The 26,597-nt window shown below is 38.0% G+C and overlaps 2 protein-coding genes across 7 annotated transcripts in view; both read right to left on the bottom strand.

The window, feature by feature from the left end:
- The window catches only part of ctdsp1 (CTD small phosphatase 1), a 39,534-nt gene extending 25,481 nt beyond the window's left edge, over positions 1-14,053 (bottom strand). Inside the window, exon 1 of the mRNA XM_039669733.2 lies at positions 13,687-14,053. Coding sequence (XP_039525667.2) covers positions 13,687-13,912 — 226 coding nt within the window. The 5' untranslated portion in view covers positions 13,913-14,053. The remainder of the gene's footprint in view (positions 1-13,686) is intronic.
- Positions 14,054-20,662: 6,609 nt separating this feature from the next.
- Positions 20,663-26,597, bottom strand: part of spegb (striated muscle enriched protein kinase b) — a 74,789-nt gene continuing 68,854 nt past the window's right edge. For all 6 annotated transcript variants that reach the window (XM_089133065.1, XM_039669819.2, XM_089133061.1 and 3 more), the window contains 5 exons: positions 26,275-26,514; positions 25,871-26,094; positions 24,854-24,929; positions 24,437-24,586; positions 20,663-23,199 (listed from right to left, as the gene is read on the bottom strand). In XM_089133065.1, coding sequence (XP_088989191.1) covers positions 22,971-23,199; positions 24,437-24,586; positions 24,854-24,929; positions 25,871-26,094; positions 26,275-26,514 — 919 coding nt within the window. In that variant the 3' untranslated portion in view covers positions 20,663-22,970. The remainder of the gene's footprint in view (positions 23,200-24,436; positions 24,587-24,853; positions 24,930-25,870; positions 26,095-26,274; positions 26,515-26,597) is intronic.

Raw genomic sequence — 26,597 nt, forward strand, 5'->3', positions numbered from 1 at the left:
ACTACTCTTACCGATACTGCTTATCGATCCGGTACTTTAACGGTATTCTTATCGGTTCTTTTTGGTGTTTTTTTTTTTGTGTGTTTTTTTTTAAGAATTAAGAACATAATTAACTTTATATTTTGAAATGTAAAAAAGTAATGCTTTAACAAAATGAAGAAAAAAATCGATTTGTTATGCAGCAATGTGCAGGCTTTTATTGTTTTATATACAACAGATAGGACACAAGTACTAACACAAAAATACAATTAATCAAAGATACAAATTATATACACAGTGCTTTAATTTCAGGAAGGTCTACTAACATTAGCTACTTTTTAGGTAATATTTTCTGTCTGAAAATAAATCCAATTTAGTAATTAAATGTAAAATAGCACTGTATAGTTTATCATAGATAGATTAATGCTTATTAAACTAAAGTTACTCATTCAAGAGCTGTGAATGATTTTCTCTGCCTTTTGTTGTTTGATATGCATTAATGGCTGAATCGTCAGCAGGTTTATTAGACTGCTGCCCCTTTAAGACCGAGAGCAAATCTAATCGGTATCTGAAGCACCATCATTGTCTCCCTATTATTTACGTCCATTTAAGACATAATTGTGTTTAAGTGAATCTCAGAGCTGGTTATGTTGACATTTTTATGTATATTTGATAGTTTAGGACACACGAAGCCCAAAGTAGGCTATACTCTTCTTGTCTCGTTGTAGTCCGTTTCGGAGCGCGCACCGCCTTGTGAACAGCGTCTCTTGCGCAGGTTTTTGTGTTTTTAATAGGCATTTTATGATCTAGCAACAGTAGAGACAGCATTTTGCAACAAACGCCGATCGTGCTGATTCTGACGGCACGTTTGGGTTTAGGAAGAACTGACAGCGCAGCGCTGTGAAGTGAAGGAAGTTGCGCTGGACAGATCATGCGTCTCGTTTTTAACGGGTGTATCTCAAATATCTTCTTATAATCTTTGGAAGCCGAAATCTAGAATAAAATTAGAAAATATCCCAGATCTAAAGTGTAACCTCGTTTGAATGTTTAGTTCTGTCCTCATTGTCACTCATTAAGCAAGGGCTGTCGTGTTGCGCGTGCTGTGGCTCCGCGTGAGAGATCGCTCTCTCTCTCTCTTCTCTCTCTTCTGAACTGCGAATAGCAAATTTGCATCACAGACAAATGGTTTAATTAAAATATAGTTTATTTATAGAAATGGCTGGCGAGATAAACATGTTCAAGATAACGTCTTTATAGGAATAAATTGTAACCTACGTGTATTTACTTAATTTCTCCAGTACCGACAGCAGAACCGATAACGTCAGAGCTTATTGATACAGCGGACTTTCAAAATTCAGCACCGGGGCCCGTTTAATACCGGGTTTCGGTACCCATCCCTAGTCATACAGAGGTTTTCCAAGACGGGTTCCACTTGTAACATGCCTCGCAAGGGTCAAAGAAGTTGAGTCCTTGTGCTGTGCTTTGCAGAAGCTGGCTTCAAAAAACAGCCGCATGAGTGTTACCAACATTGGTTTAGAGGTTGCAGAAAAGGAAGGTCAGCTTGTCAGTGCTCAGACCAAACACTCCACACTGCAACAAGTGGCTTTGCAAGGCCGTCATCCCAGAAGGAAACCTCTTCTGAAGCTGTCTCACAAGAAAGCCTGCAAAGAGTTTGCAGAAAGCAACCTGTCCAAGAGCATGCTGGAACCATGTCCTGTGGTCTGATGGACTTGTGTGGCTCAGATGGTGTCCAGCATGTGTGGCGATGCCCTGGTAAGGAGTACCAAGAAAATTGTGTCTTGCATACAGTCAAGCATGCTGGTGGTACTGTAGCATCGTGGTCTTGGGCTGCTGGTTCTGGGTAGCTGCACTTCATTGAGGGAAACATGGATTCCAAAATATTCTCCGACATTCTGAAGCAGAACATGATGCCCTCCCTTCAGAAACTGGGCCGTACAGCATGATAACACACCGCCAAGATGACAACTGCCATGCAGAGGAATCTGAAGGTGATGGAGAAGCCAAGTACTGTATGTCTCCAGACCTGAACCCTATTGAGCACCTGTGGTGATCTTCAAGTGGAAGGTGAAGAAGCGCCATGTGTCTAAGACCCCATTCACACCGCAAGTCTTAGGCCGTGTGTCCACCAAAGCGTTTTTAGCCAGCTGAAAGCGCTAGACACTCTGCTGAAGACGCCGTGCTTTGGGCGCTTGAGAGAGTTTTGGCAGCACAGCGTTTTTTTCCGTTGAGACGTTTCGTTGCTATGATACAGAATATCCGCAGCAGTTGAATGTTGTGACAGTTGGTCGGTGTGGTATTAGTCCCGCCCCTCCTCCACTGTGATTGGACGGCTGGGTAAAAAGTGACAGTGATGAGCGCTGCGTTTTATCCAAAGTTGAACATTTTTCAACTCCCAGCGACCAGTTAAAAACGCTAGGCGCTCGGCGCTTCAGTGTTTCTTCAGTGTTCAAACAAGTTTCTTTTTAAAATGCATTATCATATTATTTTAGTTAAAACTTATAAATAACTAATGTTAGGGAAATCTGTTAATGTTTTGTTGCGCGTTTCGGAAAAAAAAAATAATAATTACAAAAATATCGGTCGATATATATCGGAATATCGGATTTTAAAACCAACAAATATTTGTAACGGTCTCAGCCTTCAAAATCCTTTATCGGTCGGGCTCTACTATTTATTAATTAGCCCATATATTAATTAGGTCTAACACCTCACTCTCCCTCTATTGACTCGCTCCATCACTGTTCTCCATATGTATTCAAGTTTTTAATGTTACTGTCTGTGTCTGTTGTGTCTAGTGCTTACTCGCTGGCGCATAATTCTGTCAAACGTCAGATGTAGATTGATGTCAGAGTCGCATTAAATCCGCCTTGGTTGTTCACACTGCGGACACATTGCAAAAAATCAGATCTGTGTCTGATTCAGGACTACATATGAATGTGGTCTAACATCCAGCAGCTCCATGACGACATTATGGAGGAGTGGAAGAGGGACCTGTGCAGCTCTAGAGAATGCCATGCAAGATAGCAATGGTGTTCACAAAAAATATTGACACCGTTTTGATATGTTCATTTAGGGTGTACACACTTTTGTTGCCAGCTATTTTGACAATAATGGCTGTATGTTGAGTTATTTTCAGAGGAGAGTAAACATATACGGCTACACATGCAGAAGGTTGACTACTCTAAAATATATACTCTAGACACTGAAGTGTGAGGGGTGTACTCACTTATTACTTATTTATTATGCATTCACTAATATATCTGTAGCAATAACAAAACTTTTTTTAAATTTCAGTTTCAACAAATGCAAATGTTGCTAAAAGCGGTCAAACCCACCCACCGCCTAATGACACAAAGTGGTCAGTACCAGAAAGGAAGCACAAGACAAACAGAGCAGATCGTAAAAAATGACAGTCTTGCCGCTTGGATTAAACTAAGAGCATGAGAATCCCTCTGGAGGCCCCAATGAACTCGCTCTCCCTCCCTCTCGCACAACCTCCCTGGAATGCAGCCATGTGTCTGGTCCATAACTCTGCTGCACTGTGCCCCGGCCAAACCAAAATAGGAACAGGAAGTGTCAGGAAGTGAAGTAAGAGCCGCCACAAGGCAATGGAAGGCACACACTGAGCCTTCATTGTGTCCCGCCTCAGCCAGATCATGTTTCACGCGCAAACAAAACAGGTACAGAATGGCAAAGGCCTGGGAACGCCACGCCGAGATAATCCACAATGCCGCGCAAACACGGAGGGATTCAGATTACTGACCACATCCACTGACCCACTTCTCTTAGGCCAAAACACCTTCCAACACAGGAATCAACAAAAAAGGATATTTTTGAAATATTAGGAATATTTGGTAAATGCATGCAGACTTGCCAAGGCAGCCTTTGCCACCGTCAATCCCAAACATGGAGAAATGACTAGGGCACAGCTTTGAAGCTCTGCCTTTCTAAAAATACAGTTACTATAACAAAGTGGGGAACAGGTGTTCCGTCTCCTTGCCAAAAATGTATCCGATAGTCCTGGACAATGTCTTGGCACACTTTTCACCGAGACACACTAAAAGCTAAGCCTCGGTAAACAACATTATCCAGTAACATATTTTCTATGTCGGTGCATTCATCAGCATACCTAAATTAATCCAGGTACTAAAATGTTCCTTCGCTCAAAGACCAAGCCATTAAGACGACGACTAGCCTACTGAATTACGCAAGCAGTCTGGGTGTATGTGTGGCCGGATACAAAGTTGAAGGGGTCATCGGATGCCCATTTTCCACAAGTTGGTATGATTCTTTAGGGTCTTCATATAAAGTTTGTAGCATACTTTTGTTAAAATTCCTCAATGGTTGTGTAAAACAACACCCTTTTTACCCCCTTTAAAAAACAGCTCTGTTCACAGCGACCCGTTTCGGTCTCTTTAAATGATAATGAGCAACTGCTCACCCCACCCCTCTCTTCTATGGGGGGTGTCACACAAGGGCAGTATACAAATGGCTGAGGAAGAAATATGCTAATTTGAGACAGTCCGTCAGTGGTTGTGGGTGGAGCGTGAGCAATGAGCAATATGACATCATATTGACCTATGGCTAAACCACACCCTCAAACACGATGAGCCAATGACTTCCTGGGCTATCAAGTTTCAATCCTTTAGGAGCCTATGTAGGAGTAATCCACCTTTCGAACTTAATCAAAAATATCTTTATTTGTGTTCCAAAGATGAACGAATGTCTTACGGGGTTGGTACAGCATGGGGGTGAGTAATTAATGACTTAATTTTAATTTTTTAGGTGAACTAACCCTTTAATATAACCCTCGAATGGCACCTAGCTGTTATTTATGAATATAAATCCTAACTGAAATGTTTCTTTTTGTTCAAGAAGTTCATTTGATACAATTTCAGATGTGAAGTGAGAACATTGATAAAATAAATTAGGGATTGAAACAGCGTGAATAGCCAGTTGTTAGTAATTATAATGCAGACAAAAGAAAAGTATATTTAGAGCCATAACCAGGCTGGAGAGGTGTGAATGTCTGCAGGGGAGACTGACACTGAATGGGGCTCGTTTGCATCACAAATCAATTGAGACAATAGACTGAATAGATGACAATAAACATCAGTTTGCCTGATATGAAGTCATGACATGATCTTGAAATATATGGCTTTTAGCTGCAGTGCATTTCTTGATTGATACAATGCCAACTTCAATTTTATTTTCATCAAGATGTTTCATAAAAATACATTTCTAATAAAGCTTCGAAGCAATTTGTAACCTTTTTTTCATTGTGACATTAATTAATTCTACATTTACAATAAACTGCCAGGTTCCGTTTTAGTTTGGGTATGCCATTTCTGGGGATTTTCAAAAGTCGGGTTGCAGCCTAACAGGTTAAAGGGATCCTACACGAGTAAACAGGTTCAGACTACACGATATCAGCCTGATTTTGGCACAATCTGTTTGATGTTGGGTGTCGTGGTTATTCGTGAATGACAATGAGTGATAAAGAATCAATCTTTTCATCTCATAGAATCAATCTCATCAAACGACGCCACGTCTGCGATACTTCACAATGTCACGAATCACGACAGAAAGACTTGTATGTTTATTTTTTTCCGTTCCTCCATGACGGGATCCGTCACGTTCAGTATGTGATTGACCAATAGGAGCCCAAAAGCTCTTCCGTACACAACTTTCAAATATGCCGAAACGAAAGAGATATGGTGGTATTGGTTTGTGAGCTAAGGCAACTATTCTTAATATTTTGTATTAGGGATAGGGATCCTATTCGTAAATGCAGGGTACTTCCGACTACACAATATCAGCCTGATTTTGGAACAATCCGTTTGATGTAGGGTGTCGTGAGGTTTCATAAATGACAATGAGATTCAAAATGACAAGCTTTCGCTTCATCTCATATAGTGTGTCACAGTGGACGACAACCGACAATGAGATTCGGTTGTCACACCGGCACGAGTGAGCAATGTTTTATGTTTTAATGCCATAAAAATATAAACAATTGGACTTTGGTTACAGACTGAAGCATTGTTGGTGCAAAGTCAGAAACTGCACTGATTTAAACGGGTCTATAAACTAAGGCATCTAGTCAGCTAGCTTAGATGAGGTTTTGACCAAATTGCCAAATTTATTTGCTCTAAAGCCGCGTTTCCACCGCAGGAACTTTCCCTAGGAACTAGGAACTTTGGGGTGGTACTCGATGTGTTTCCATCTCAGGAACCAGGGTCTAAATGAAGTTCTGTGTAAACCAAATTTTGACCAAATTGCCAAATTTATTTGCTCTAAAGCCGCGTTTCCACCGCAGGAACTTTCCCTAGGAACTAGGAACTTTGGGGTGGTACTCGATGTGTTTCCATCTCAGGAACCAGGGTCTAAATGAAGTTCTGTGTAAACCCCCCCCCCCCCCCTCCCCCCCTCCCCTCTGCTTGTGAGGTAGTACTTTTTCAGAGTTCAGGAACTTTCGGAGTGGGACTTGTGCGCTGAACATGCTGATTGGTTCTTACCACTTGTTCTTTCTGCCTGATGGCGCACGTTTGTCCCATCCATTGTTAACAAACATCTTCTTTTATATCTAGCATTACAAGCTTTCTGAATACGCTTTGGGTACTCGTTTCTTTTCTGCAGTTTTGTTAATTACCTTGTTAGTAAACCAATCGCACACAAAAGCAGCACAGCTTGAATCTCCTCCATACAAAACTCAAAACCCAGTTAACAAACTCAAAACTCAAGACAAACGCGCAGACTGGGAGGAGCTGTTGCATGCAGTTCAACGTCACTACATAATCTTCCCGTCCCAAAAAAAGTTCCTATGAAAAAAGTTCCTGGGACGAATAGTTAATGGTAATTGCGGTGGAAACACGGCTTAACTAAGGAGGTTGTACCCCAAAATCTTGCAAAACATGGCCCCAGTCATCCTCTCCTTAATACAGTGTAGTCGCCCTGTCCCATGTGCAGAAAAACACCCCCAAAGCATGATGCTACCACCCCATGCTTCACAGTAGGGATGGTATGGTACTTATCCTTCTCCTTCATCCAAACAAGGTTAGTGGAATTATGACCAAAAAGTTATATTTTGGTCTCATCTGACCACGACTTTCTCCCAAGACTCCAAATGGTCATTGGCAAACTTAAGATGGGCCTTGACATGTGCTGGTTTAAGTAGGGGAACCTTCTGTCCCATGCATGATTTCAAACCATGACTTTTTCAAACGGTGGTCCCAGCTCTTTTCAGGTCACTGACCAGCTCCTCCCGTGTAGTTCTAGGCTGATTTCTCACCTAGGATCATTGAGACCCCACGGGGTGAGATCTTACATGGAGCCGCAGTCCGAGGGAGATTGACAGTCATGTTTAGCTTCTTCCATTTTCTAATGATTGCTCCAACAGTGGACCAGTGGATTGCTCCAACAGTGAACTTTTTTCACCAAGCTGCTTGGCAATTTCCCCGTAGCCCTTTCCAGCCTTGTGGAGGTGTACAATTTTGTCTCTAGTGTTTTTGGACAGCTCTTTGGTCTTGGCCATGTTAGTAGTTGGATTCTTACTGATGGGGTGTATGTATGGGGTGGACAGGTGTCTATGCAGCTAACGACCTTAAACAGGTGCATCTAATTTAGGATAATAAATGGAGTGGAGGTGGACATTTTAAAGAGCAACATGCAGGTTGTTGGACACCTCTATATAGCATAGTGTATGGTGACGATAAAACAAGTAGTTTTTCTTAACTGGAGTAATATACATTTAGCCATAAACGATATTTTGAGAAAAATTGTGATAAAATATCTTCCGCGTCTATGAAGCACTAACCGGAAGTGACGATCGGCGAGGGAGTCTCGTCAAATTCAAGCTCAGGTTACAATGGATGCGAATGAAGAAACCGCGTTCTCCGATGTTGACGAACATGCCTATGATGGCCCACAGGCATATAATTATGATAAATAGAAGTCAGGGGGAGATCGGGGGAAAAACAATGGGCAGAGGAGAGAAGTAACGTTAGAGTTGTGGTGTTAAGGAAACCAGTAGCAAATAGGGCAAGTGACTTGGTGAGTTAATGTAAGTTAGCACTGTGGCTAACGCTGGTTCATCTACTGTATGGCTAGTACCTTAGTGTTTTGCAATAAATCTGCTTTAGCAAACATAGGTTCGACTTTGTTCTTGATTAAACATCCATTTAGATTGTCTTAATTTAAGCCAGCAACGTTTTGTCTTCTCATATTCTACAGTGACAGTGATTATGCAGTCCATCCAAGCTGGTTAGCACCATCTACATTGACTAATGACCATGCCATAACAACAAATAAATAATGCTTTTCAACTGCAGTTAGTGATGCCATTTAAAGCGAGTGAAATGTGCACCACAAACGATGGTTACAGACGTGGCAGTGAAGTCTGCTCTGCTCTCTTCACCTGCACAAAACGCACCCAAGACCAAAAAGCCTTGTTTTAGAAGGAAAATGATGGACACGACGTCCTGACAGGCTGGAATTCGTGCAACCAGCACAAACACAATAATTTACCATTATGGCTTCTCTAAAACTCGATCTAAAACTTTCTGTCTCTCACTACTGCTCTAACTACATCAACACTCAACAATGAGAAAGCGGAACGCGAGCTCTTGTATTTGCCTCGGCCTATGTCATATGACGCGTTGCTAGCGGGAAAGGCGTATTCCAGAGCCTAGCGCATTTTCCTCAAAATCTCTACAACAAATAAGATGTCATTAGTAATTTCTACATATGTGTTTTTAAAATACCTCTACAGACAATTTAAAGAATTAATTCAGAAATAAGTTCAACCTGCATGTTGCTCTTTAAAGGCAGACTAACAGGTCTTTGAGGGTCAGAATTCTAGCTGATAGACAGGTGTTCAAATACATATTTGCAGTTGTATCATACAAATAAATAGTTAAAAAATCATATATTATTATTAATAAAATGAAATTATTGGCAGGGAAAGTAAAAATTTGCCTTACTGTTGAGCTTTTTACAACTGCTATGTCAACATTCAACATTATAACTTACTATAAATAACCTCAATTTCCACCATGATCCTTTAACACCGACACACCCCAAACACACAAGTCAAAGAAAATCCAGAGTTTCCTACTGGTAATTATGTTTATGTAGGAGCATTCAGGAGTTCTTAACTTGTAAACAGAACACAGACATTACGACATGACCTGAAAGTAGTAATAGTGCCTGCTAAATGAGTACAGACACTCAAGACAAGAAAATCCTGGGATTCCTCTTAAGCATCAGGGCATGTAGAAACAAGCCACACATGAAGAACTGAACACACACGACACGATGGCTATCATCATGTTTAGAGATGTGACAGAGCACTAATTGACTTACTTTGATGTGGTTCAACTTTAAGAACAAACATGTATAGCAAATCATATTTAGAAATGAATGTGTAAAAAGATCTCACAGATAGCCTTTGCATTGAAGCCCACAAAATACTAATTTGAATCTTATACAACTCAAGTTGCTCTGTCTTCCCACGATTCATGAGATGGCAGTTTTGATAGACCGGCCAAGAAAGGGAAATGTACGTATGAAGCAAGCACACTCAAAAAAAGTTGAATCCATGACAAAATCCACACATCAACCATGCAATCTGATCACAAACTACAAGCACTGAGGAATCAAGGAATCAATTAAAAAATAAATACTTTAAACAGCTAAAATTATTATTGGTTTCAAAATATACACAACTTATTTACATTTTAAATATTAAAATATAAACATTTTGTTAAAATTACTAATAAAACATTAAATTAAAAAAATTGTATATCAATTGCAGCAGTTCAGCATTAAAAGAGAGAATGATTATCAATAAAACAAATCAATCTCAGCGAATTAGGATGCATGCAATTTCTGACATGGATTTTTATGCAACTTTATTTTTCCATATCCTTCCATGTGCATATACTCACATTTAAATGAACTTCTTCATCTTGACTACCTTCAACTATATATCATAAGAGACAGATCAGTAGCCATGTTTAACAACACCTATTTTTCTAGGATATTGAATTTGAGAAAAAAACTTTTGCTGATAATTAACTCACCCCCATGTCGTCCAAGATATCCATGTCATTCTTTCTTCAGTAGAAAAAAAATTAAGGTTTTTGATGAAAACATTCCAGGATTTTTCTCCATATAATGGACTTCAATGGGAACCAAATGGTTCAAGGTCCAAAAGACAGTTTCACTGTTCAAAGGGCTTTAAATGACACCAGGCGATGAAAAAGGGTCGTATCAAGCGAAACGATCGCTCATTTTTTTTAAAAATAAAGTTTAAGTTTTATAAGCTCAAATAGTCGCCTTGCTCTGTTCTGTGATACGCGTTCGTGACTCTCCTGTTCTAACTCGTTTATCAAAATGAACAAATCTTTTTTCGTGTCATTTGGTTCATTCAACGAACGAAATAGAACGAGTTGACTCTGGAAAAGATTCGTTCATTTTGATAAACGAGTTCGAATAGGAGAGTCACGAACGCGCATCACAAAACAGATCAAGGCGACCCTTTGAGCTTATAAAACTTAAACTTTATTTTTTTTTAAAAATAAGCGATCGTTTCGCTTGATAAGACCCAACGTCTGGAATCGTTTAAAGCCCTTTGAACAGTTTGCACTTTGCACTGAAACCGTCTTTTTGACCTTGAACCATTTGGTTCCCATTGAAGTCTACTATATGGAGAAAAATGCTGGAATGTTTTCATCAAAAACCTTAATTTCTTTTCGACTGAAGAAATAATGACATGGACATCTTGGATGACATGGGGGTGAGTAAATTATCAGCAAAAGTTTTTTTTTGAAAGTGAACTACTCCTTTAATGGAAACCCCAAGAAGACGTGCATAAATTCAAAAAAAACTTTCTGTTCAATTGAGTCAGCTAATTTTTTTACTGATAAGATGACATGCACAAACTACGATTGAAACACATTTACCAAATAAATCCCCCAAAACAAAAAAGCTCACGTGACTTTGCCTCAACTGAGGATGGGATTGGATAAATGGACAAACCAGCGGGTCGGTTTTATTGCACTTGAAGTGACATTTCTTTCTCTTAAACACATGGGATAGAAGCTCTGCTGTATTTGCAAGTGTTTTATGCGATTTTCCAATTTAATTCAAGTTAAAATTGCAACTTTGATCTTGTGTCTGTGAAAGAAACTGGTTTTGTGAAGGATGTTCAGAGTATAAAGACTCACTGTGAAACTTAATATCACACATGGCTGTACAGTCAGTAAATGCTCCTGATTCCTTTTCAACCACGTCACACGTTGCCTAACAAAACAATCCTTTTACACTCATATGGACAAGTGGAGATGTAAATACCCAGTTTAGAAACATTCTCTAGGTATATTGCAAAGCTCTGATTTTTTTTTTTTTTACCACAATACATCTTCCTATATATATATATATATATATTACAGTGCATGAATACGTGATTTAGTTTCAAAGTTTACTTTAGCAAAATTAGGTTACATTTCTAGGTAAATGATCTGTGTGATGTACTGAACCTGCTACAGGGAGTGGTTTTCTTCAAATCTGTAACAAAAACACAGGCCTGTAAACCATCTCCATCTCTGTGTGCGCGAGAGGGGGAAAAGGAGCACTGGTGAAAAACACAGCGGTCGGAAAAACAAGCAGCGAGGCAGACTGCTATGTCTTTACCCGTAGCGGATCCTCCCCATGCTCTCACTGTAGTCGGCATCATGCAGAAAACACGGTTGAGCTCATTAAACACTAAGTTTTTAATTGTGGGTCAGGAAATTAGCACAATTTAAGCTAATGCAATACTTAAAAAAACATTGCTGTCTCAGAAAAAAACATCAAAACGGAATTAAGTTTTTGGCAGAATATGCGATGTGTGTGGAGTCACAATGAAACACTAGTTGCATGGTGATACTCCAGAACAGTGTCTTTGAAAATTTGATGAGAAATATAGTAATAAACGCATGTGTACCACAGATAAACATGGAGGAAGAGGTGTTGATGTGTAGGGAGCCTTTTTACTGGTGAGCTACTTCACTGTGAAAAGTCATTTAATGCTTTAGAGTGGGAATATTCCAGAATGGCTTACTTCCCACAATTGAAATGGTAAGATCAGATTGAATTTTTCAACAAGACAAATTGCAAAGAAAATCAATAAGTGGCTTGAGAACAATTCCATCAGGCTCACGTTTAGGCCTTCTTCTGTCTAAATTTAAACCCTAGTGAATATGTGGCCTCTCATTAAACTCAAATTAACTGGGAGACAATTTTCAACTACTCGTGAACTATTTGAAACCATCAACACTGACTGTAAAAATCTGTCAGCAAATTTACCCACACGGCTTCAACATTTTAAGAAAACAAAGGGAAAGCTGTTCTGTGCTAAGTTACTTTATCTACAATATTTGTGCAATTCATGCTAATTTCCTGACCAATGATTTGTGATTAAAATGATTTAAAGATCACTAAATATTTTGCCATTTTTGACTTGCCCCTTTGCCCAAGAGTGTATATATATATATATATATATATATATATATATATATATATAATTCATCATATTCATCACTGACCAAAAAAAAAAGAAAGACAGATGAGATACACATTTTGTTTACGCCACAGAGTTGAAATATTTTGTCTAAAATACAACAAACAATAATAATAATTAATCAGAAATGAGAAGCAAATCACCTCATGAAGTTGTTAAGGTCATAATGTTTTGCTGAGAAGTCAAAAATTGATTAAAGTGTCACTTTTCATCTAACCTTTGACCTGCAAACAGTGACCTATCTTGTTTACTGTGACATTATGACTTACGACCTTTCAATAATTCTATCAGTCAAAAGTTTAGACACTTTACTGATTATTTATCGACAGATTGGTTGATTGCATGATTTAAAAAAAAATCTAAAGTCTTTAATACTTGAACCATTAAATTCCACCACTTCCAGTTTTATTTCATTTTGACGAGTTTATGATTATTCTAAAGCGTAAAAAAACATAATCAATAAAAAATATGCAGGTTTGTGCACATTCACGCATACTACACCAGTTTAGTACAATAAACAACGACACTTGCACATTCATGCATTGACAGTTGCCATGGCAAAAAGACAATCTAAACATCAGAGATGAGATAAGGGAGTTAAGGAATCTTGTCTCATGATAATATGTCACCTGAGGAGGGATTCAAAGTCGTTTATTACGGGATATACGGATACATAAACATAATATGACTCAGACAGGATGGCTGCTGTACTACAACACTACAGGTAAACAACATGAACTAGCCTTCCCTCAAACGTCAGTGAAGACTGTCATCATGGACACGCCCCCTCAACGCATTAATTTATAAATATATATAAAAATAAAAGTCGTTTTGAAATAAATCTCGAGTTCATGGCAACTGTCTGTATGTGATGTTTCTCCACTGTATCATTATTAATGGCCTTCATGGATCCACATTCAACTGTCATCAACTTTGGAAAGTGGAAATCACACGTTATAGTAGTGTTTTGGTGAGCGGAAATGTTTGATATAATACTGAGTTTTCAATAAAGTCCAGTCAATGCTACACTTTGACAGAATATAGCTGTGTGTGAAGCGTCCGTCGCGCGCCAAACATTCATCAAAAGAGTTTGACATGTGCCGACACAAAACTTTCTCTCAACTCACCTCTGTCCCGTAAAGGAGCACTCGCTTCTTCATCCCTGCTCACTTGCGTGATGATCGAGGAGGACGGGTGGTCCATGAGATCCGTAAAGCAAGTAAAATCGCAACTTAAAAGGGGTTTCCGTATTAAAATCTTTCCGTTGGCTACGATTGAATTGAAAAAAAAAAAAGAAAAGACTCCCTGCAAATGCACCCAAAACTCCAAAAGACTTTTACCACTTAAGAACATTCATAATGCGAAACCATACTTGGCTGAATGTAGTATCTATGTTTTATACGTTATACGACATAAAGAAAATTAAATAAAAATAATAATAAAAAGTTAAGTTCCTGGATGATAACTTTTCTCAACATGGAGTTCGGCTCTGCTCTCAATTTCAACATAAAAACATGGAACTCGGCGGTTTCAAGGCACCCTTCGCCTTAAAGGGGCAACGACACTCAAGACAAGATAACTATGCAAGCCACTTCGAAGGTTTAAAAGTTTATGGATTTGAAATATGTTACGAATCAGAAGAAAAACGCACGCATTTACCTGTATGCTACCTGTGAAAATCTCTTTTAGTATTAGTTCAAATACAACATATTAATTACTCAAAATTGGATGGTGGCCCCACAAACCAAGACAGCTCAGCACAAATAAACTTTAGCTATTTTTTGTTGTTGTTGTTCCGCACTGTAATATTAACAGTATGTAAAATGTAATATACATGTAAAAAGTTAATCAATTGCTATTTTAATGGTTTTATTATTTAAGTATCACACAGCATGTAAATAAATACACGAATAATACCATACACACAACATTATAGGCCTAAAACGTATTACTCTTTTTTTGAAGTAAGAAATGTTTGTATATGCAAGAGGAACATTTCACATTTGTAAGATTGTCTGAAAATTAATTTGAGATTTTTGGTGGGGTCTATTAAACTTACAGCATTTTTTTTTTCGACCATAACATATTTATACAATGTTAGCATTCTCGTTGATTTATTTTTCTTCCTATTTCACTGGAACTGGATAATATTAATAAATCTGACTTTGGAACAAAGTATCTTAGTCGCTTGGGCAAGAGCTTGATTAATATGCGTTGCCCCTTTAAAATTGACAAAATCCAATACGCAAACAAGTTTAAAAGATCTCTTGGCCTCTGCGTAACTGAAAGCTCACTTCGAAGTTAAAACAGCTTTTTCTAACGTCCGACAAGTAATATGTCTTATAAATAGTCAGACCTGAATGATTTCAAACGAATGCGTGTGCATTTTACGCTTTTTAAGAAGCAAGACAACTTTCTTGTGAACTTTTTTGGCAGAAGCTGCGAGCGCGGGGGGGCTTGAGACCGTCTATAGAATGGAGGATAGGGAGAGTCCTCAAAGTTCGCGCACTCCGTCATGTTGATTACAGAGTTTACATCATTGGTATTCATCACACACTACACTTAACAGTCTACAGTCATTCAATGCATCAGCAAGACCCTCCGGATTATAAATTCGAAGTTTTTTTTGTCACATTTCAAGTTCTTTCAAAAAATATACAGTTATTGCTTAATTTTTAACACCATGAGCTTGTTATCACGGGGACAAAATATTATTTGTGAATTGATCAATGATCGATCACGTCATGTTTTTTTTTGTGTGTGTGTTTGTTTTGTTTGTTTGTTTACTTTATAAAAATTCTTTATAAAAACGGGTAAAGAATTCACAGCAAAAAAAAAAAAAAAAAAAAAGACCCATAACATGACCTGAAGGGGGATGCCTTTAGAAAAAGGCCTTTTATTGTAAACCAGTACAAACTATCAATCAAATGAAAGACAAAGGACATTATTTGAAGTATAAAAACCACACGAGAGAGAAGAGGACCTGTGTCTCTAACTGCTCAGAGGTCATCATACTTCCCTGAATCTGCTGGCTAAGTGTATTTGATGGTCAGGAAAGTCTATTGATTTCTCGCTGAAACAGCCGCAACAGAGAGGTTACAGGGAAAAATACAACCAATTAGGTCAATAAGAGACGTTTAGTCAGCATGAAATGCAAGTTGCGTTGCAAATTATTGTTGCAAACAAGAATTTTTCATTTTGATTTAATGGTGACTTGAGTTTGCATATAGATGAACATATCTCTGATTTGGTCATCCAAGATGGCTTCACACATGACCTGGGCCACAACATCAGGATCCTCAAAAACATAATTGTTCTTAGTCCATCCTTCAAGAGCATGAAGGGGTCTGGAAAGACACTGCACTGATCTCCAGCAGAACCACATCTTTCAGTTCCCGCAGACACATTGGAGGGCCATTTTTGTTGCTCTGTCCTTGATTTAAACAGACAATGGTACACATTCATCCAGACGACAAATCAAAGGTCAGCTGTTACATGCAGCTGAGCCACACAGCATTTAATAGAGCTCTGTCTATAACCGATTGTGACTCACAAATGCTCTCGCCATGAAGCTTGGATGTGGATTGTTGCTTCGTACAGTAGCTTTGAGGATCATTCATGTCTAAAGGGCAGGAAGTGCTGCTGCTAGTGGACTGACGGATTTGACTGGGGAAATCTTGAAAATTAAACTGCAAACTGTTTCATCGATGTCAAAATGGTTATGACATACAGTACTGGAATAGGATCTGATCGTGGGGTTTTGATAGCGTGTGAGATTGTAATGATGATTTACTAAAACAAGTCAGTCAATTAGCTTTAAATGATTACAAAAGAAGTTGATTGTCTCTAAATGAGGTTTTTATACGTATATTCAAGAGTTTTGGGTCAGTAAGACTTCTTTTTTTGGGAAAGAAATTAATAATGTTATTCAGCTAGCATGCGTTAAATTGATCCAATGTGAGAGTGAATACGTTTATAATGTTACAAAAGATTTCTATTTAAAATAAATACTGTTCTTTTTGGGGGAAAAAGTTCTTCACAAAAATATTAAGCAGCACAAATGTTATCAACATTAATAATAAGAACAAATGTTTCTTGAGCATATTACAATGATTTCTTAAGGATCATGTGACACTGGTGGGATGATGACAGCTCTGTCATCAAGGAAACAGTGTGTGCTCTTTGACACCGATCTTTCATTTAAAAGTCACGTTTCTAGTATCTGTAAAACCACATTCTTCCATCGTAAAAATATCTAAATTATGTCTTAAGCTCAATGACAAATGCGGAAACAATTAGTTCATGCAGCTTCAAGGCTAGATTGGAGGTCATGTAGCCCTCAAGGCTAGATTATTGTAATGCTCTTACGTCTATTGAGAACCAGAAAGTATGACCATACTAGCCCGGTTCTGTCAACCCTGCATTGGCTATCTATTAAACATCGGTAAATTTTTTAAAATATTGCTGATTACTTATAAAGCACTAAATGGTTTAGCTCCGCAGTACTTGAGCGAGCTCTTAACACATTATAGTCCTTCACGTCTATTGCGATCTCAAAACTCCGGCCAGTTGATAATATCTAGAATATCTAAATCGACTGCTGGTGGTAGATCCTTTTCCTATTTAGCACCAAAACTCTGGAACAATCTTCCTAACACTGTCCGGGAAGCAGACACACTCTGTCAGTTCAAATCTAGACTAAAAACACATCTCTTTGGCCTAGCATACACATAACACACTATAGACTTCTATAATTCAATGTTAGGCTGCATATATCAGGTCAGCCAGAACCGGGAACACGTCCCATAAATCCTGATGTACTTGTTCATAAGAAGAATGGCATCTATGCTTATATAGTCTCTCTGTTCATCCCGAGGTTTACCGCAGTCCCCCGGATCCAGGCCGTATCCGGATCTAATGAAGGACCTGCGCCTGGACACGACGACAACGCAGTCCTGAAGTGTCAACTAGTCTCTCTCCTGCGAAGACCTCCTTCCCTTTACCTCTGTACAGATATAGAACGTTGTCAAAATAGGTCCGCTTCACATCGCTACTCGGAAGCAATAAATAATTCTGTGTCATACATTTTTAAGGCCTGAAAAGGGATTTTTGTAGGTTTGTAAAGAAAGACACCTGTGGACAAATTCAAATGTGCAAACCTATAGACTGAAAATGTAATACAAATGTGCACGCCGTCAGTGTGTTTTCACAGGTTTATACAGGATTATTAGGAACACCATACTAATACTGTTTGAACCCCTTTCGCCTTCAGAACTGCCTTAAAGGGTTAGTTCACCCAAAAATGAAAATTAAGTCATTAATTACTCACCCCCATGCTGTACCAACCCCGTAAGACCTTCGTTCGTCTTCGGAACACAAATGAAGATATTTTTGATTAAATTTGAGAGCTGTATAACTACCACATTGGCTCCTAAGGGACTGCCTCTTGACGGCCCAAAAAGTCAATGAAGAAAATGTTTAAATATCCCAAGTGACTACCGTGGCTCAACTATATGTTTATCAAGCGACGCGAATACTTTTTGTGCGAAAAAACAAACAAAAATAACGAGTTTATTCGACTATTTCTTTTCTTCCTTGTAGGCCAGAACGAGACTTCCTTATAGATTTCCATGACGCATGCACGAGAATTGCGATCTGAAGTAGTGAAGGCTGGTGTGAGCAGATCGCAAATCTCGCGCATGCGTCGTGGAAACCTAAGGAATTCTCGTTCTGGCCTACAAGGAAGAAAATAAATAGTCGAATAAACTCGTTATTTTTTTTGTTTTTTCGCACAAAAAGTATTCGCGTCGCTTGATAAACATATAGTTGAGCCACGGTAGTCACTTGGGATATTTAAACATTTTCTTCATTGACTTTCTGGGCCGTCAAGAGGCAGTCCTCTAGGAGCCAATGTGGTAGTTATACAGCTCTCAAATTTAATCAAAAATATCTTCATTTGTGTTCCGAAGACGAACGAAGGTCTTACGGCGTTGGTACAGCATGGGGGTGAGTAATTAATGACTTAATTTTCATTTTTGGGTGAACTAACCCTTTAATTCTACGTGACATTGATTCAACAAGGTGCTGAAAGCATTCTTTAGAAATGTTGGCCCATAATGATAGGATAGCATCTTGCAGTTGATGGAGATTTGTGGGATGCACATCCAGGGCACGAAGCTCCCGTTCCACCACATCCCAAAGATGCTCTATTGGGTTGAGATCTGGTGACTGTGGGGGCCATTTTAGTACAGTGAACTCATTGTCATGTTCAAGAAACCAATTTGAAATGATTCGAGCTTTGTGACATGGTGCATTATCCTGCTGGAAGTAGCCATCAGAGGATGGGTACATGGTGGCCATAAAGGGATGGAAATGGTCAGAAACAATGCTCAGGTAGGCCGTGGCATTTAAACGATGCCCAATTGGCACTGAGGGGCCTAAAGTGTGCAAAGAAAACATCCCCCACACCATTACGCCACCACCACCAGCCTGCACAGTGCTAACAAGTCATGATGGATCCATGTTTTCATTCTGTTTACGCCAAATTCTGACTCTACCATCTGAATATCTCAACAGAAATCGAGACTCATCAGACCAGGCAACATTTTTCCAGTCTTCAACTGTCCAATTTTGGTGAGCTCTTGCAAATTGTAGCCTCTTTTTTCTATTTGTAGTGGAGATGAGTGGTACCCGGTTGGGTCTTCTGCTTTTCATCTGGTCATCCGCCTCAAGGTTGTGCGTGTTGTGGCTTCACAAATGCTTTGCTGCATACCTCAGTTGTAACGGGTGGTTATTTCAGTCAAAGTTGCTCTTCTATCATCTTGAATCAGTCGCCCCATTCTCCTCTGACCTCTAGCATCAACAAGGCATTTGCACCCACAGGACTGCCGCATACTGGATGTTTTTCCCTTTTCACACCATTCTTTGTAAACCCTAGAAATGGTTGAGTGTGAAAATCCCAGTAACTGAGCAGATTGTGAAATACTCAGATTGGCCCGTCTGGCACCAACAACCATGCCACTCTCAAAATTGCTTAAATCACCTTTCTTTCCCATTCTGACATTCAGTTTGGAGTTCAGGAGATTGTTTTGACCAGGACCACACCCCTAAATGCATTGAAGCATTGAAGCGTTGAAGACTGCCATGTCATTGGTTGATTAGATAATGGAATTAATGAGAAATTGAGCAGGTGTTCCTAATAATACTTTAGGTGAGATATGAGTATAATATATATATATATATATATATATATATATAAATTATATATATAAGGATTGTACCTTGGAACCTATTTCATGTTAGCGGCCTAAGTTAATAATGATCTTTGCAACGGAAGTGAACAGACTTTTAGCTGCACAATAACTTTATTCTAGAGCTGATGCAAGGCCAAAGCAATCTCTGTTACTTTAATTTTCAATTGTCACTATAAAGCTGCTTTGTATTTGTCCTGATAAATTCAGATGGATGGATGGACAGATAGCAAGGTTAAGAGTTAAAACAACAGGCAATATAACGAATAGCATTAAGTACAATGATAAATGATTGTGATATGACAGTTATAATCATAAATAGTCGTTATCAGCAAAATCAACTAATACTCAACCTGAAGTTCCTTGACCTTTACTTACTCAGGATCCAACAAATGTGCAGTTGTCCTCCTATTGTGCCTGACTTTTATAAATACAGTTCCATTGAGAGTACTTAAGTTTGAGACTTAAGTTTATCTTTATCTTAGAGATGACATACTGATGTTGATAAAAGATCAACAAGTGTTCTAGAGTAAGCAGTTGTGCTGTATATAGTCAACCTGTCATGACAAACCCCTAAGGCTAAGAGTGAGCTGATGTGAAACATCAATGGTCCAAAATAAAATAGCGTACATGTAAAAAGCTTGAGAGTCCTTACATTTGGATTGGCTTCACTTGAACACATGAATGTAGTGCGAGTTAATGGCCCGTTTATGGAGTCTAACTACATCTGGTTGAATTCTTCTTCTTCTAAAGTGTCTCATAATGACATTTAGACCATTTCCACTTTGTAATATGTACTTAGAGACACAGAAATGACTGGAATAATAATAATAAATTAATGTAGTCTGTTGAGTATTGCTGACAGCTGATTTTATTCATGAAAAGTCATGGTTTCGACATGTACACACTTCATTCTACTGTAAAACATTCATATTATCTCCACATCGTCACTGTTTTAGTGCAACACAATTCATTCCAGAAAAGCTTGATTTAGTTTCACATTAAAGGGTTGCTCGGCATGACTGAAAGAGTAGTAAACACACACACACACACACAAATGAAATAATATAAAACCTTTTTCACAACAACACACTGAGTCTGAATTCTTTATTGGGTTTCCATTTTTTCTCTGTTTTAGTTTTCGCACCGTAATATATTTGAAACTAGAAGCTTGAACAATTTGAATAACCCAAAAACAAATAATATACAAATTGGATAGAAGAAAAACCCCAATGTTAGCATTTATGCAAAGTGATGAAAAACAAAAGAATTTGCACTGAATTAGTACTGCAATAAAAACGAAGCAAACAGCTATTTACTGTATAATCCAATGTGATAGAAGGTCAAAGGGTGTTTACTTGCTGTGTGTGGACAGATGATGTCACGATATGGACTGCGCTAAAAACAATGAGAACATTACTGCAGCTTTCCCACAGCTTTTGGATTTACATGCCTTTTCCTGTTGTCTGTGATCACTGGATAAGCAGTTCTAAAATTACTTTATGGAAATTTTACCACAAAGAGCATTTTCTAATCTAGCCAATGAAATATTTCCGAGTTCAAATTCATATTCATTTTTTTTTTCATGAATGTGGGACCCTGATGCTGTTTTCATTCCACTTTGTTTCACAAGTTGTAGGTTTGTTTGCTGTAAATGTGAATATGATTTTTTTGTGTGTGTGTGGATGTGAATCACTCACTCATCCATTAGATAAATTAACAACTAAACAAAACAAATAAAAAATAAATCAAGCACTGATTCTGTGACTATGTTCACCAAACAGGATGCAAACTGTTCAAAAAATAAATCCAAAAAAATACAAACTATGTAAATCAAATAAAAGAATATTATTTTTAGACAAATCTCCATGAACATGTTCTGCTTTAGATTCATAGATGATTTAGATCAAAACAAGACATTTTTCAAATGACCAAAGATAGTGATAATCATTCAACCATAAAGTTACTCTCATAAGCGAATCTTTCAGCAAAAAACATTCAAAATAATATACTATAGATTCTCATAAACATTCAACGCAGCAGCTAACGTATGTTTGATAACATATATTCTAGTCCCCTCAGGAAAAAAAAAAAAATGGCACTTCTCTGAGACATCTCCATTCTGATCATGCATTACAAGATCACTAGTTTCCAGGCACATCTCGAATCAGCCGATCTCTGCATAAACAACTTTGGATTGTTCATCCTCTTGCATTCACAAGGACTGAGTTTTCTCTGGAAACCAATGGTGCTGCCGATACGCTATGAAGAGGAATTTGTACCGATGCATGCTGTATGCTACCGTACGCACTGAAATCTGCGATATATAATACATTCCTGGTGTTGAACGCAAAGACTTCAACATATCAAAAGTGTCAGTGAAAACCAAACCACATGTGTGCTTTAATGAACTGGGAATTCTTGCAAAAATGTCACTCCCAAAAGCTGAGGCCTTTCAATATTACAATAAAGTCAATCCACTTTAGATTAGATCACATTAGTAAAAGCATCTTGTTTGAGACCATGATTTCAGTCGATATAGTTTTCATATATACTGATATAACAACTGGCAGTAATAAAAGTATTACTTACGCCATAAAAACTAGTTCAAAAAAAAGATATACACCATTTTCCACAAATCTCAAGGCCCTGGTTCACAATTGGAAGACACCACCAAAAATACACATTAACATGACATTTTTTTTTTTTTTTTTTTTTTGCGTCGAGTGATGGACTAGTCTTCTTGATTGAGTCACTCTTCTCAACCAGGATGGGTCCTAGTTCCTGACTACTAGCCAGAGATGCAATGCTGAGACCTGCTAAAATAGGTTTGTCAAAAAGTCATAGCAAAGAAGTGTAGGACGGGAGGAGCTTAAAGTAAGGACGACGTCCTGAACAATAAACACAACTGCACTGTGCATGCTGGCCACAGCTAACGGATGGTAATGCACTGAAATCCATTACGCTTTTGGACGTGTGTGTGTGTGTGTTTCAGGTGGTATAAACTCTGAAGATTCTGTGCTTTATCTGCGTACACACACCGCACATTTAGCGGCCCACCAAGGGCTGGGATGTCCTGAGGCTGTGTCTCTCTCTGTCCTCATCCTGGAGAACCCAGGAGCCGTCTTGTCATCTCTCTGGAGGACGTCCAGTGGTGGAGCTCACTGAGAGATGGGCGCTGCAGGGGTGGACGGGGATTGTGGAGTGCTCTGGTAGGAACGCAGAAGGACTTTGTGCTTTGTTACCACCTCTGCCCTGACCTTCTGCTGCTGCTCCAGGAACTCCTTGAGGCGTGTGGTGGTAAATGTGAGAGTCTGTCTCCGCAGTCTCATTAGATAAGCGTCCTGCAGCCAGGAGTTGTTAAAGCAGTCCTTAATGGTAGGACGGGCCCTGAAACACAGACAAAAACAGGAATCAGTCAACATCAAAGACACATAGCCTGGCCTATCCTGAAAGCAAGAGCTGTGTCCCAAATGACGCACTATACACTATGTAGTCAGCCGTGTAGTGTATGAACTTTATACGTTTATTTTGTCTATTAAAGCGTTGAAACAATATTAAATCTGCGACAGTTGAGTGCATGGAGTGTCCAACGTCCCACACTTTGTTTTTTCAGTTAAATAAGTGCATCATCCAGCTAATTAAAGTGCACTTTTTCTTTTTAATTTTCAGTGTGAACGCACTACTCGCACTATTTATACTACAAAATGGCGTAGAATAGTGCATATTGTGATATGCGATTTGGGACGCACCTTAGGTGATGTGCGACAAACATCACACCAAACGGAATTGCAAAAAAATTATAATTACAAAAAGAATACATTTCAAGACATAATTATAATGCAAAAATATCATTAAAATAAATATTCTTAAATAATAGAGAAATTGCTATAATTCTCAATGGTGATTCTTTAGATCCTCATCGCTGTTGTAAAATTATTTCTCGCATTATTCAATCAAAAATACAGACATTTAAAAAATAAAAGCAGTTTTAAAAAATAAACAACACTATTATGATGTATAAATACTTTAAATGTAAAATAATATCTATTTTGTGCATTAAAAATGTGATTGTTTTGGTACTTTACAACAGCAATAAGTACCTATTTGAGTACCTATTTTCTAAATAATATGCGTCTAAATATATATTTTCTAAATAAAATATATGTAATATATTTTATACATATATACTGTACGTGACATACAGTATATACATATATTATATGTATATTATATATACACACTCACTCATATACTATATGCTATATATATATATATATATATATATATATATAAAATATACAGTGATTTTTATAAAAATCTTAACATAAAATATATTATGCATATTAAATTAAGTATGCATATTAAAATATTAATATTATAATCATTTAAAAGTCTCAATGATTCTCAATGGTGATTCTAATTATATCCTCACTGTTAAAATGTATTTTACAGTAATTAGAATTGCGAAGAAATGCCACAATTCCCAAAATTGTGGTCCTAAAAAGGCCTCATTTCACTAAGCAAAATAAATGTTTTCCTTTTGATTTTGGCTGAAATTTGACACGGACATGGTCTCGACAGGTTTCTTGATATTCACACGTTTTAAATGCACTGTTTTACTCACCAAGGGTAGCTGCACAGGATCTTTTTGAGGAACAGAGAGGCACTTTGGGACACATTTTGGTAGAGCTTACTGAGGTCAAACTTGGCTGCCTGGATTCTGGCCTCTGTCTCAGCAGGGTCATTCTCTGTAAACGGCAGTCTCCCACTGAGCCTGAATGGTGTACAGCATGACAAAAGCTTCGAGTTACATACTAGAATAGCATTTATGTCAAACATAATCACAGACACTGACAGCTCACAAGCTCCAGAGAGCTTCTGGAATGTGAAATTGTGACGATTCAAATGCTCCCGCTGACATAAGATTGCTAACTAGAATGGAGGTAACACACAGCAAACCTGGACATTTAAAGTCAACATAAAATCAAAATAGACTTTATTTACTTTCCAAGACAGAGTTGCAGTGGACAGCAGCACTCACATGATATAAGTCAATATGCCAATGCTCCAGATGTCAGCTGGTGGACCCACCACATCTCCTTTCAACATCTCAGGGGCTTTCAGTAACCAGCAGAGATTAAAAACACATTAGAAAGTGTACAGAAATGCACAATTACTTAAACGAGAAGGAATGGGATACCATGGGAATATCTAACATATGACATTTTAAAAGGATTACGAATATGATGCAAATAAATAATGTTTGTCTACTGTTGAAAGTGTTCTGATTGGTTGCTAGACTAGTTAACTACACTGTAAAAATGAATACGACTGAATATGTTAAATCTAATCAATAAAAATGAGGCAACAGATTACAATCAATATTATGAATTAAATGTAACAAATTAGAATTGAATAAAAATTAACCAAATGAATTACTTAAAACTTAACCATTTAAAATGAGTAGAATTTACACATTTTTTTAAACAAAAATATCGGAAAAACACATTCGTTTTTAAAATATATGTGTTTATTTTAAAAAACAAATAGAGTTCAGTGATTCAGGTCAAATGATTGTGAATTAATGATTATGTTAAAACATAACCAACACCATCAAATCACCTTTTCTATTTGTTCATCTGGCACGTATAACAGCCAAACAACATCTAAAGTTAATGATTTAAGGGTCAAGAGCCCAACTAAAACACACACTGATCTCCATAATGGTGACTTATATTAAATTATGGTTTTCTCCTTCGGCGATTCTGCTTGTTAACATCAGGTGTCTTCAATGAGGTCTTTATATTTTTATTTCGAAAAATGTGTAAATTTTGCTCATTTTTAAATGGTTAACTTTTAAGTAATTCATTTGGTTACTTATTACTAAATTCTAATTTGTTAAATTTAATTAATAATATTGATTGTATTCTGTTGCCTCAATTTTATTGATTAGATTTAACATATTCAGTCGTATTCATTTTTACAGTGACTCTTTTTTTTATATTAGCAAGAAAATATTGAAATATATGAACCAATATGTGCAGAAATGTTGTCTTACACATATAGTCTAGTGTTCCAATGGGTGGGCTGAACTGCTTCAGGAACAGCGGATTGAAGGTCTGCGCACTACCAAAATCAATAATCTTAACCACATTCATGTAAGTCACAATGATATTCTCTGGTTTGATATCCAGATGCAGGATTCTCCGGCTGTGCAGGTAGTCCAGACCCTGAAGTATCTGTACGATGTATGCCACCACATCATCCTCTGAGTATCGGAACCTGGGAAGGGAGATAAACAAAGTGTTTCACAATTTACAGCTCTGTTGACAACCCCCATACAACTACCCCGTACTTCATCAAGTCAAGTGTTTGTGTAGTGGTACAAAATTCAAAAAGTGCTGGGGGAGGATTGAAAAGCGGTGACATGAAGACCTAAAGAAGCACGCAGCAGTCTCTGACCTGTCAATCAGACTGTAGAGCAGCTCTTTCCCTGAGCAGCACTCGGAGATGAGCACCAGGTAGCGTGGGGTGACGTAGGCCTCATGCAGAGCCATGATCTTCTCGTGGTGGAGGGACTTCAGTATGTCATACTCCTGTAACACGGCCTGCTTGCTCTCAGGCTCATACGGCACAATCTTGGCCATGTACAGGTTACCGGTGGCGTTTTCCCGACACTCTCTGATCACGCCAAAACGACCTCTGTGGTGAAGGAAACGCATGATAATCAATGGCTGTCATGTGTCGTATAATTATAAATGTATTTTTGCAAAAAAAAAAAAAAA

This window comes from Pimephales promelas, chromosome 7 (assembly GCF_988280905.1).
Source record: "Pimephales promelas chromosome 7, fPimPro1.hap1.1, whole genome shotgun sequence".
NCBI classification, from domain to species: domain Eukaryota; kingdom Metazoa; phylum Chordata; class Actinopteri; order Cypriniformes; family Leuciscidae; genus Pimephales; species Pimephales promelas.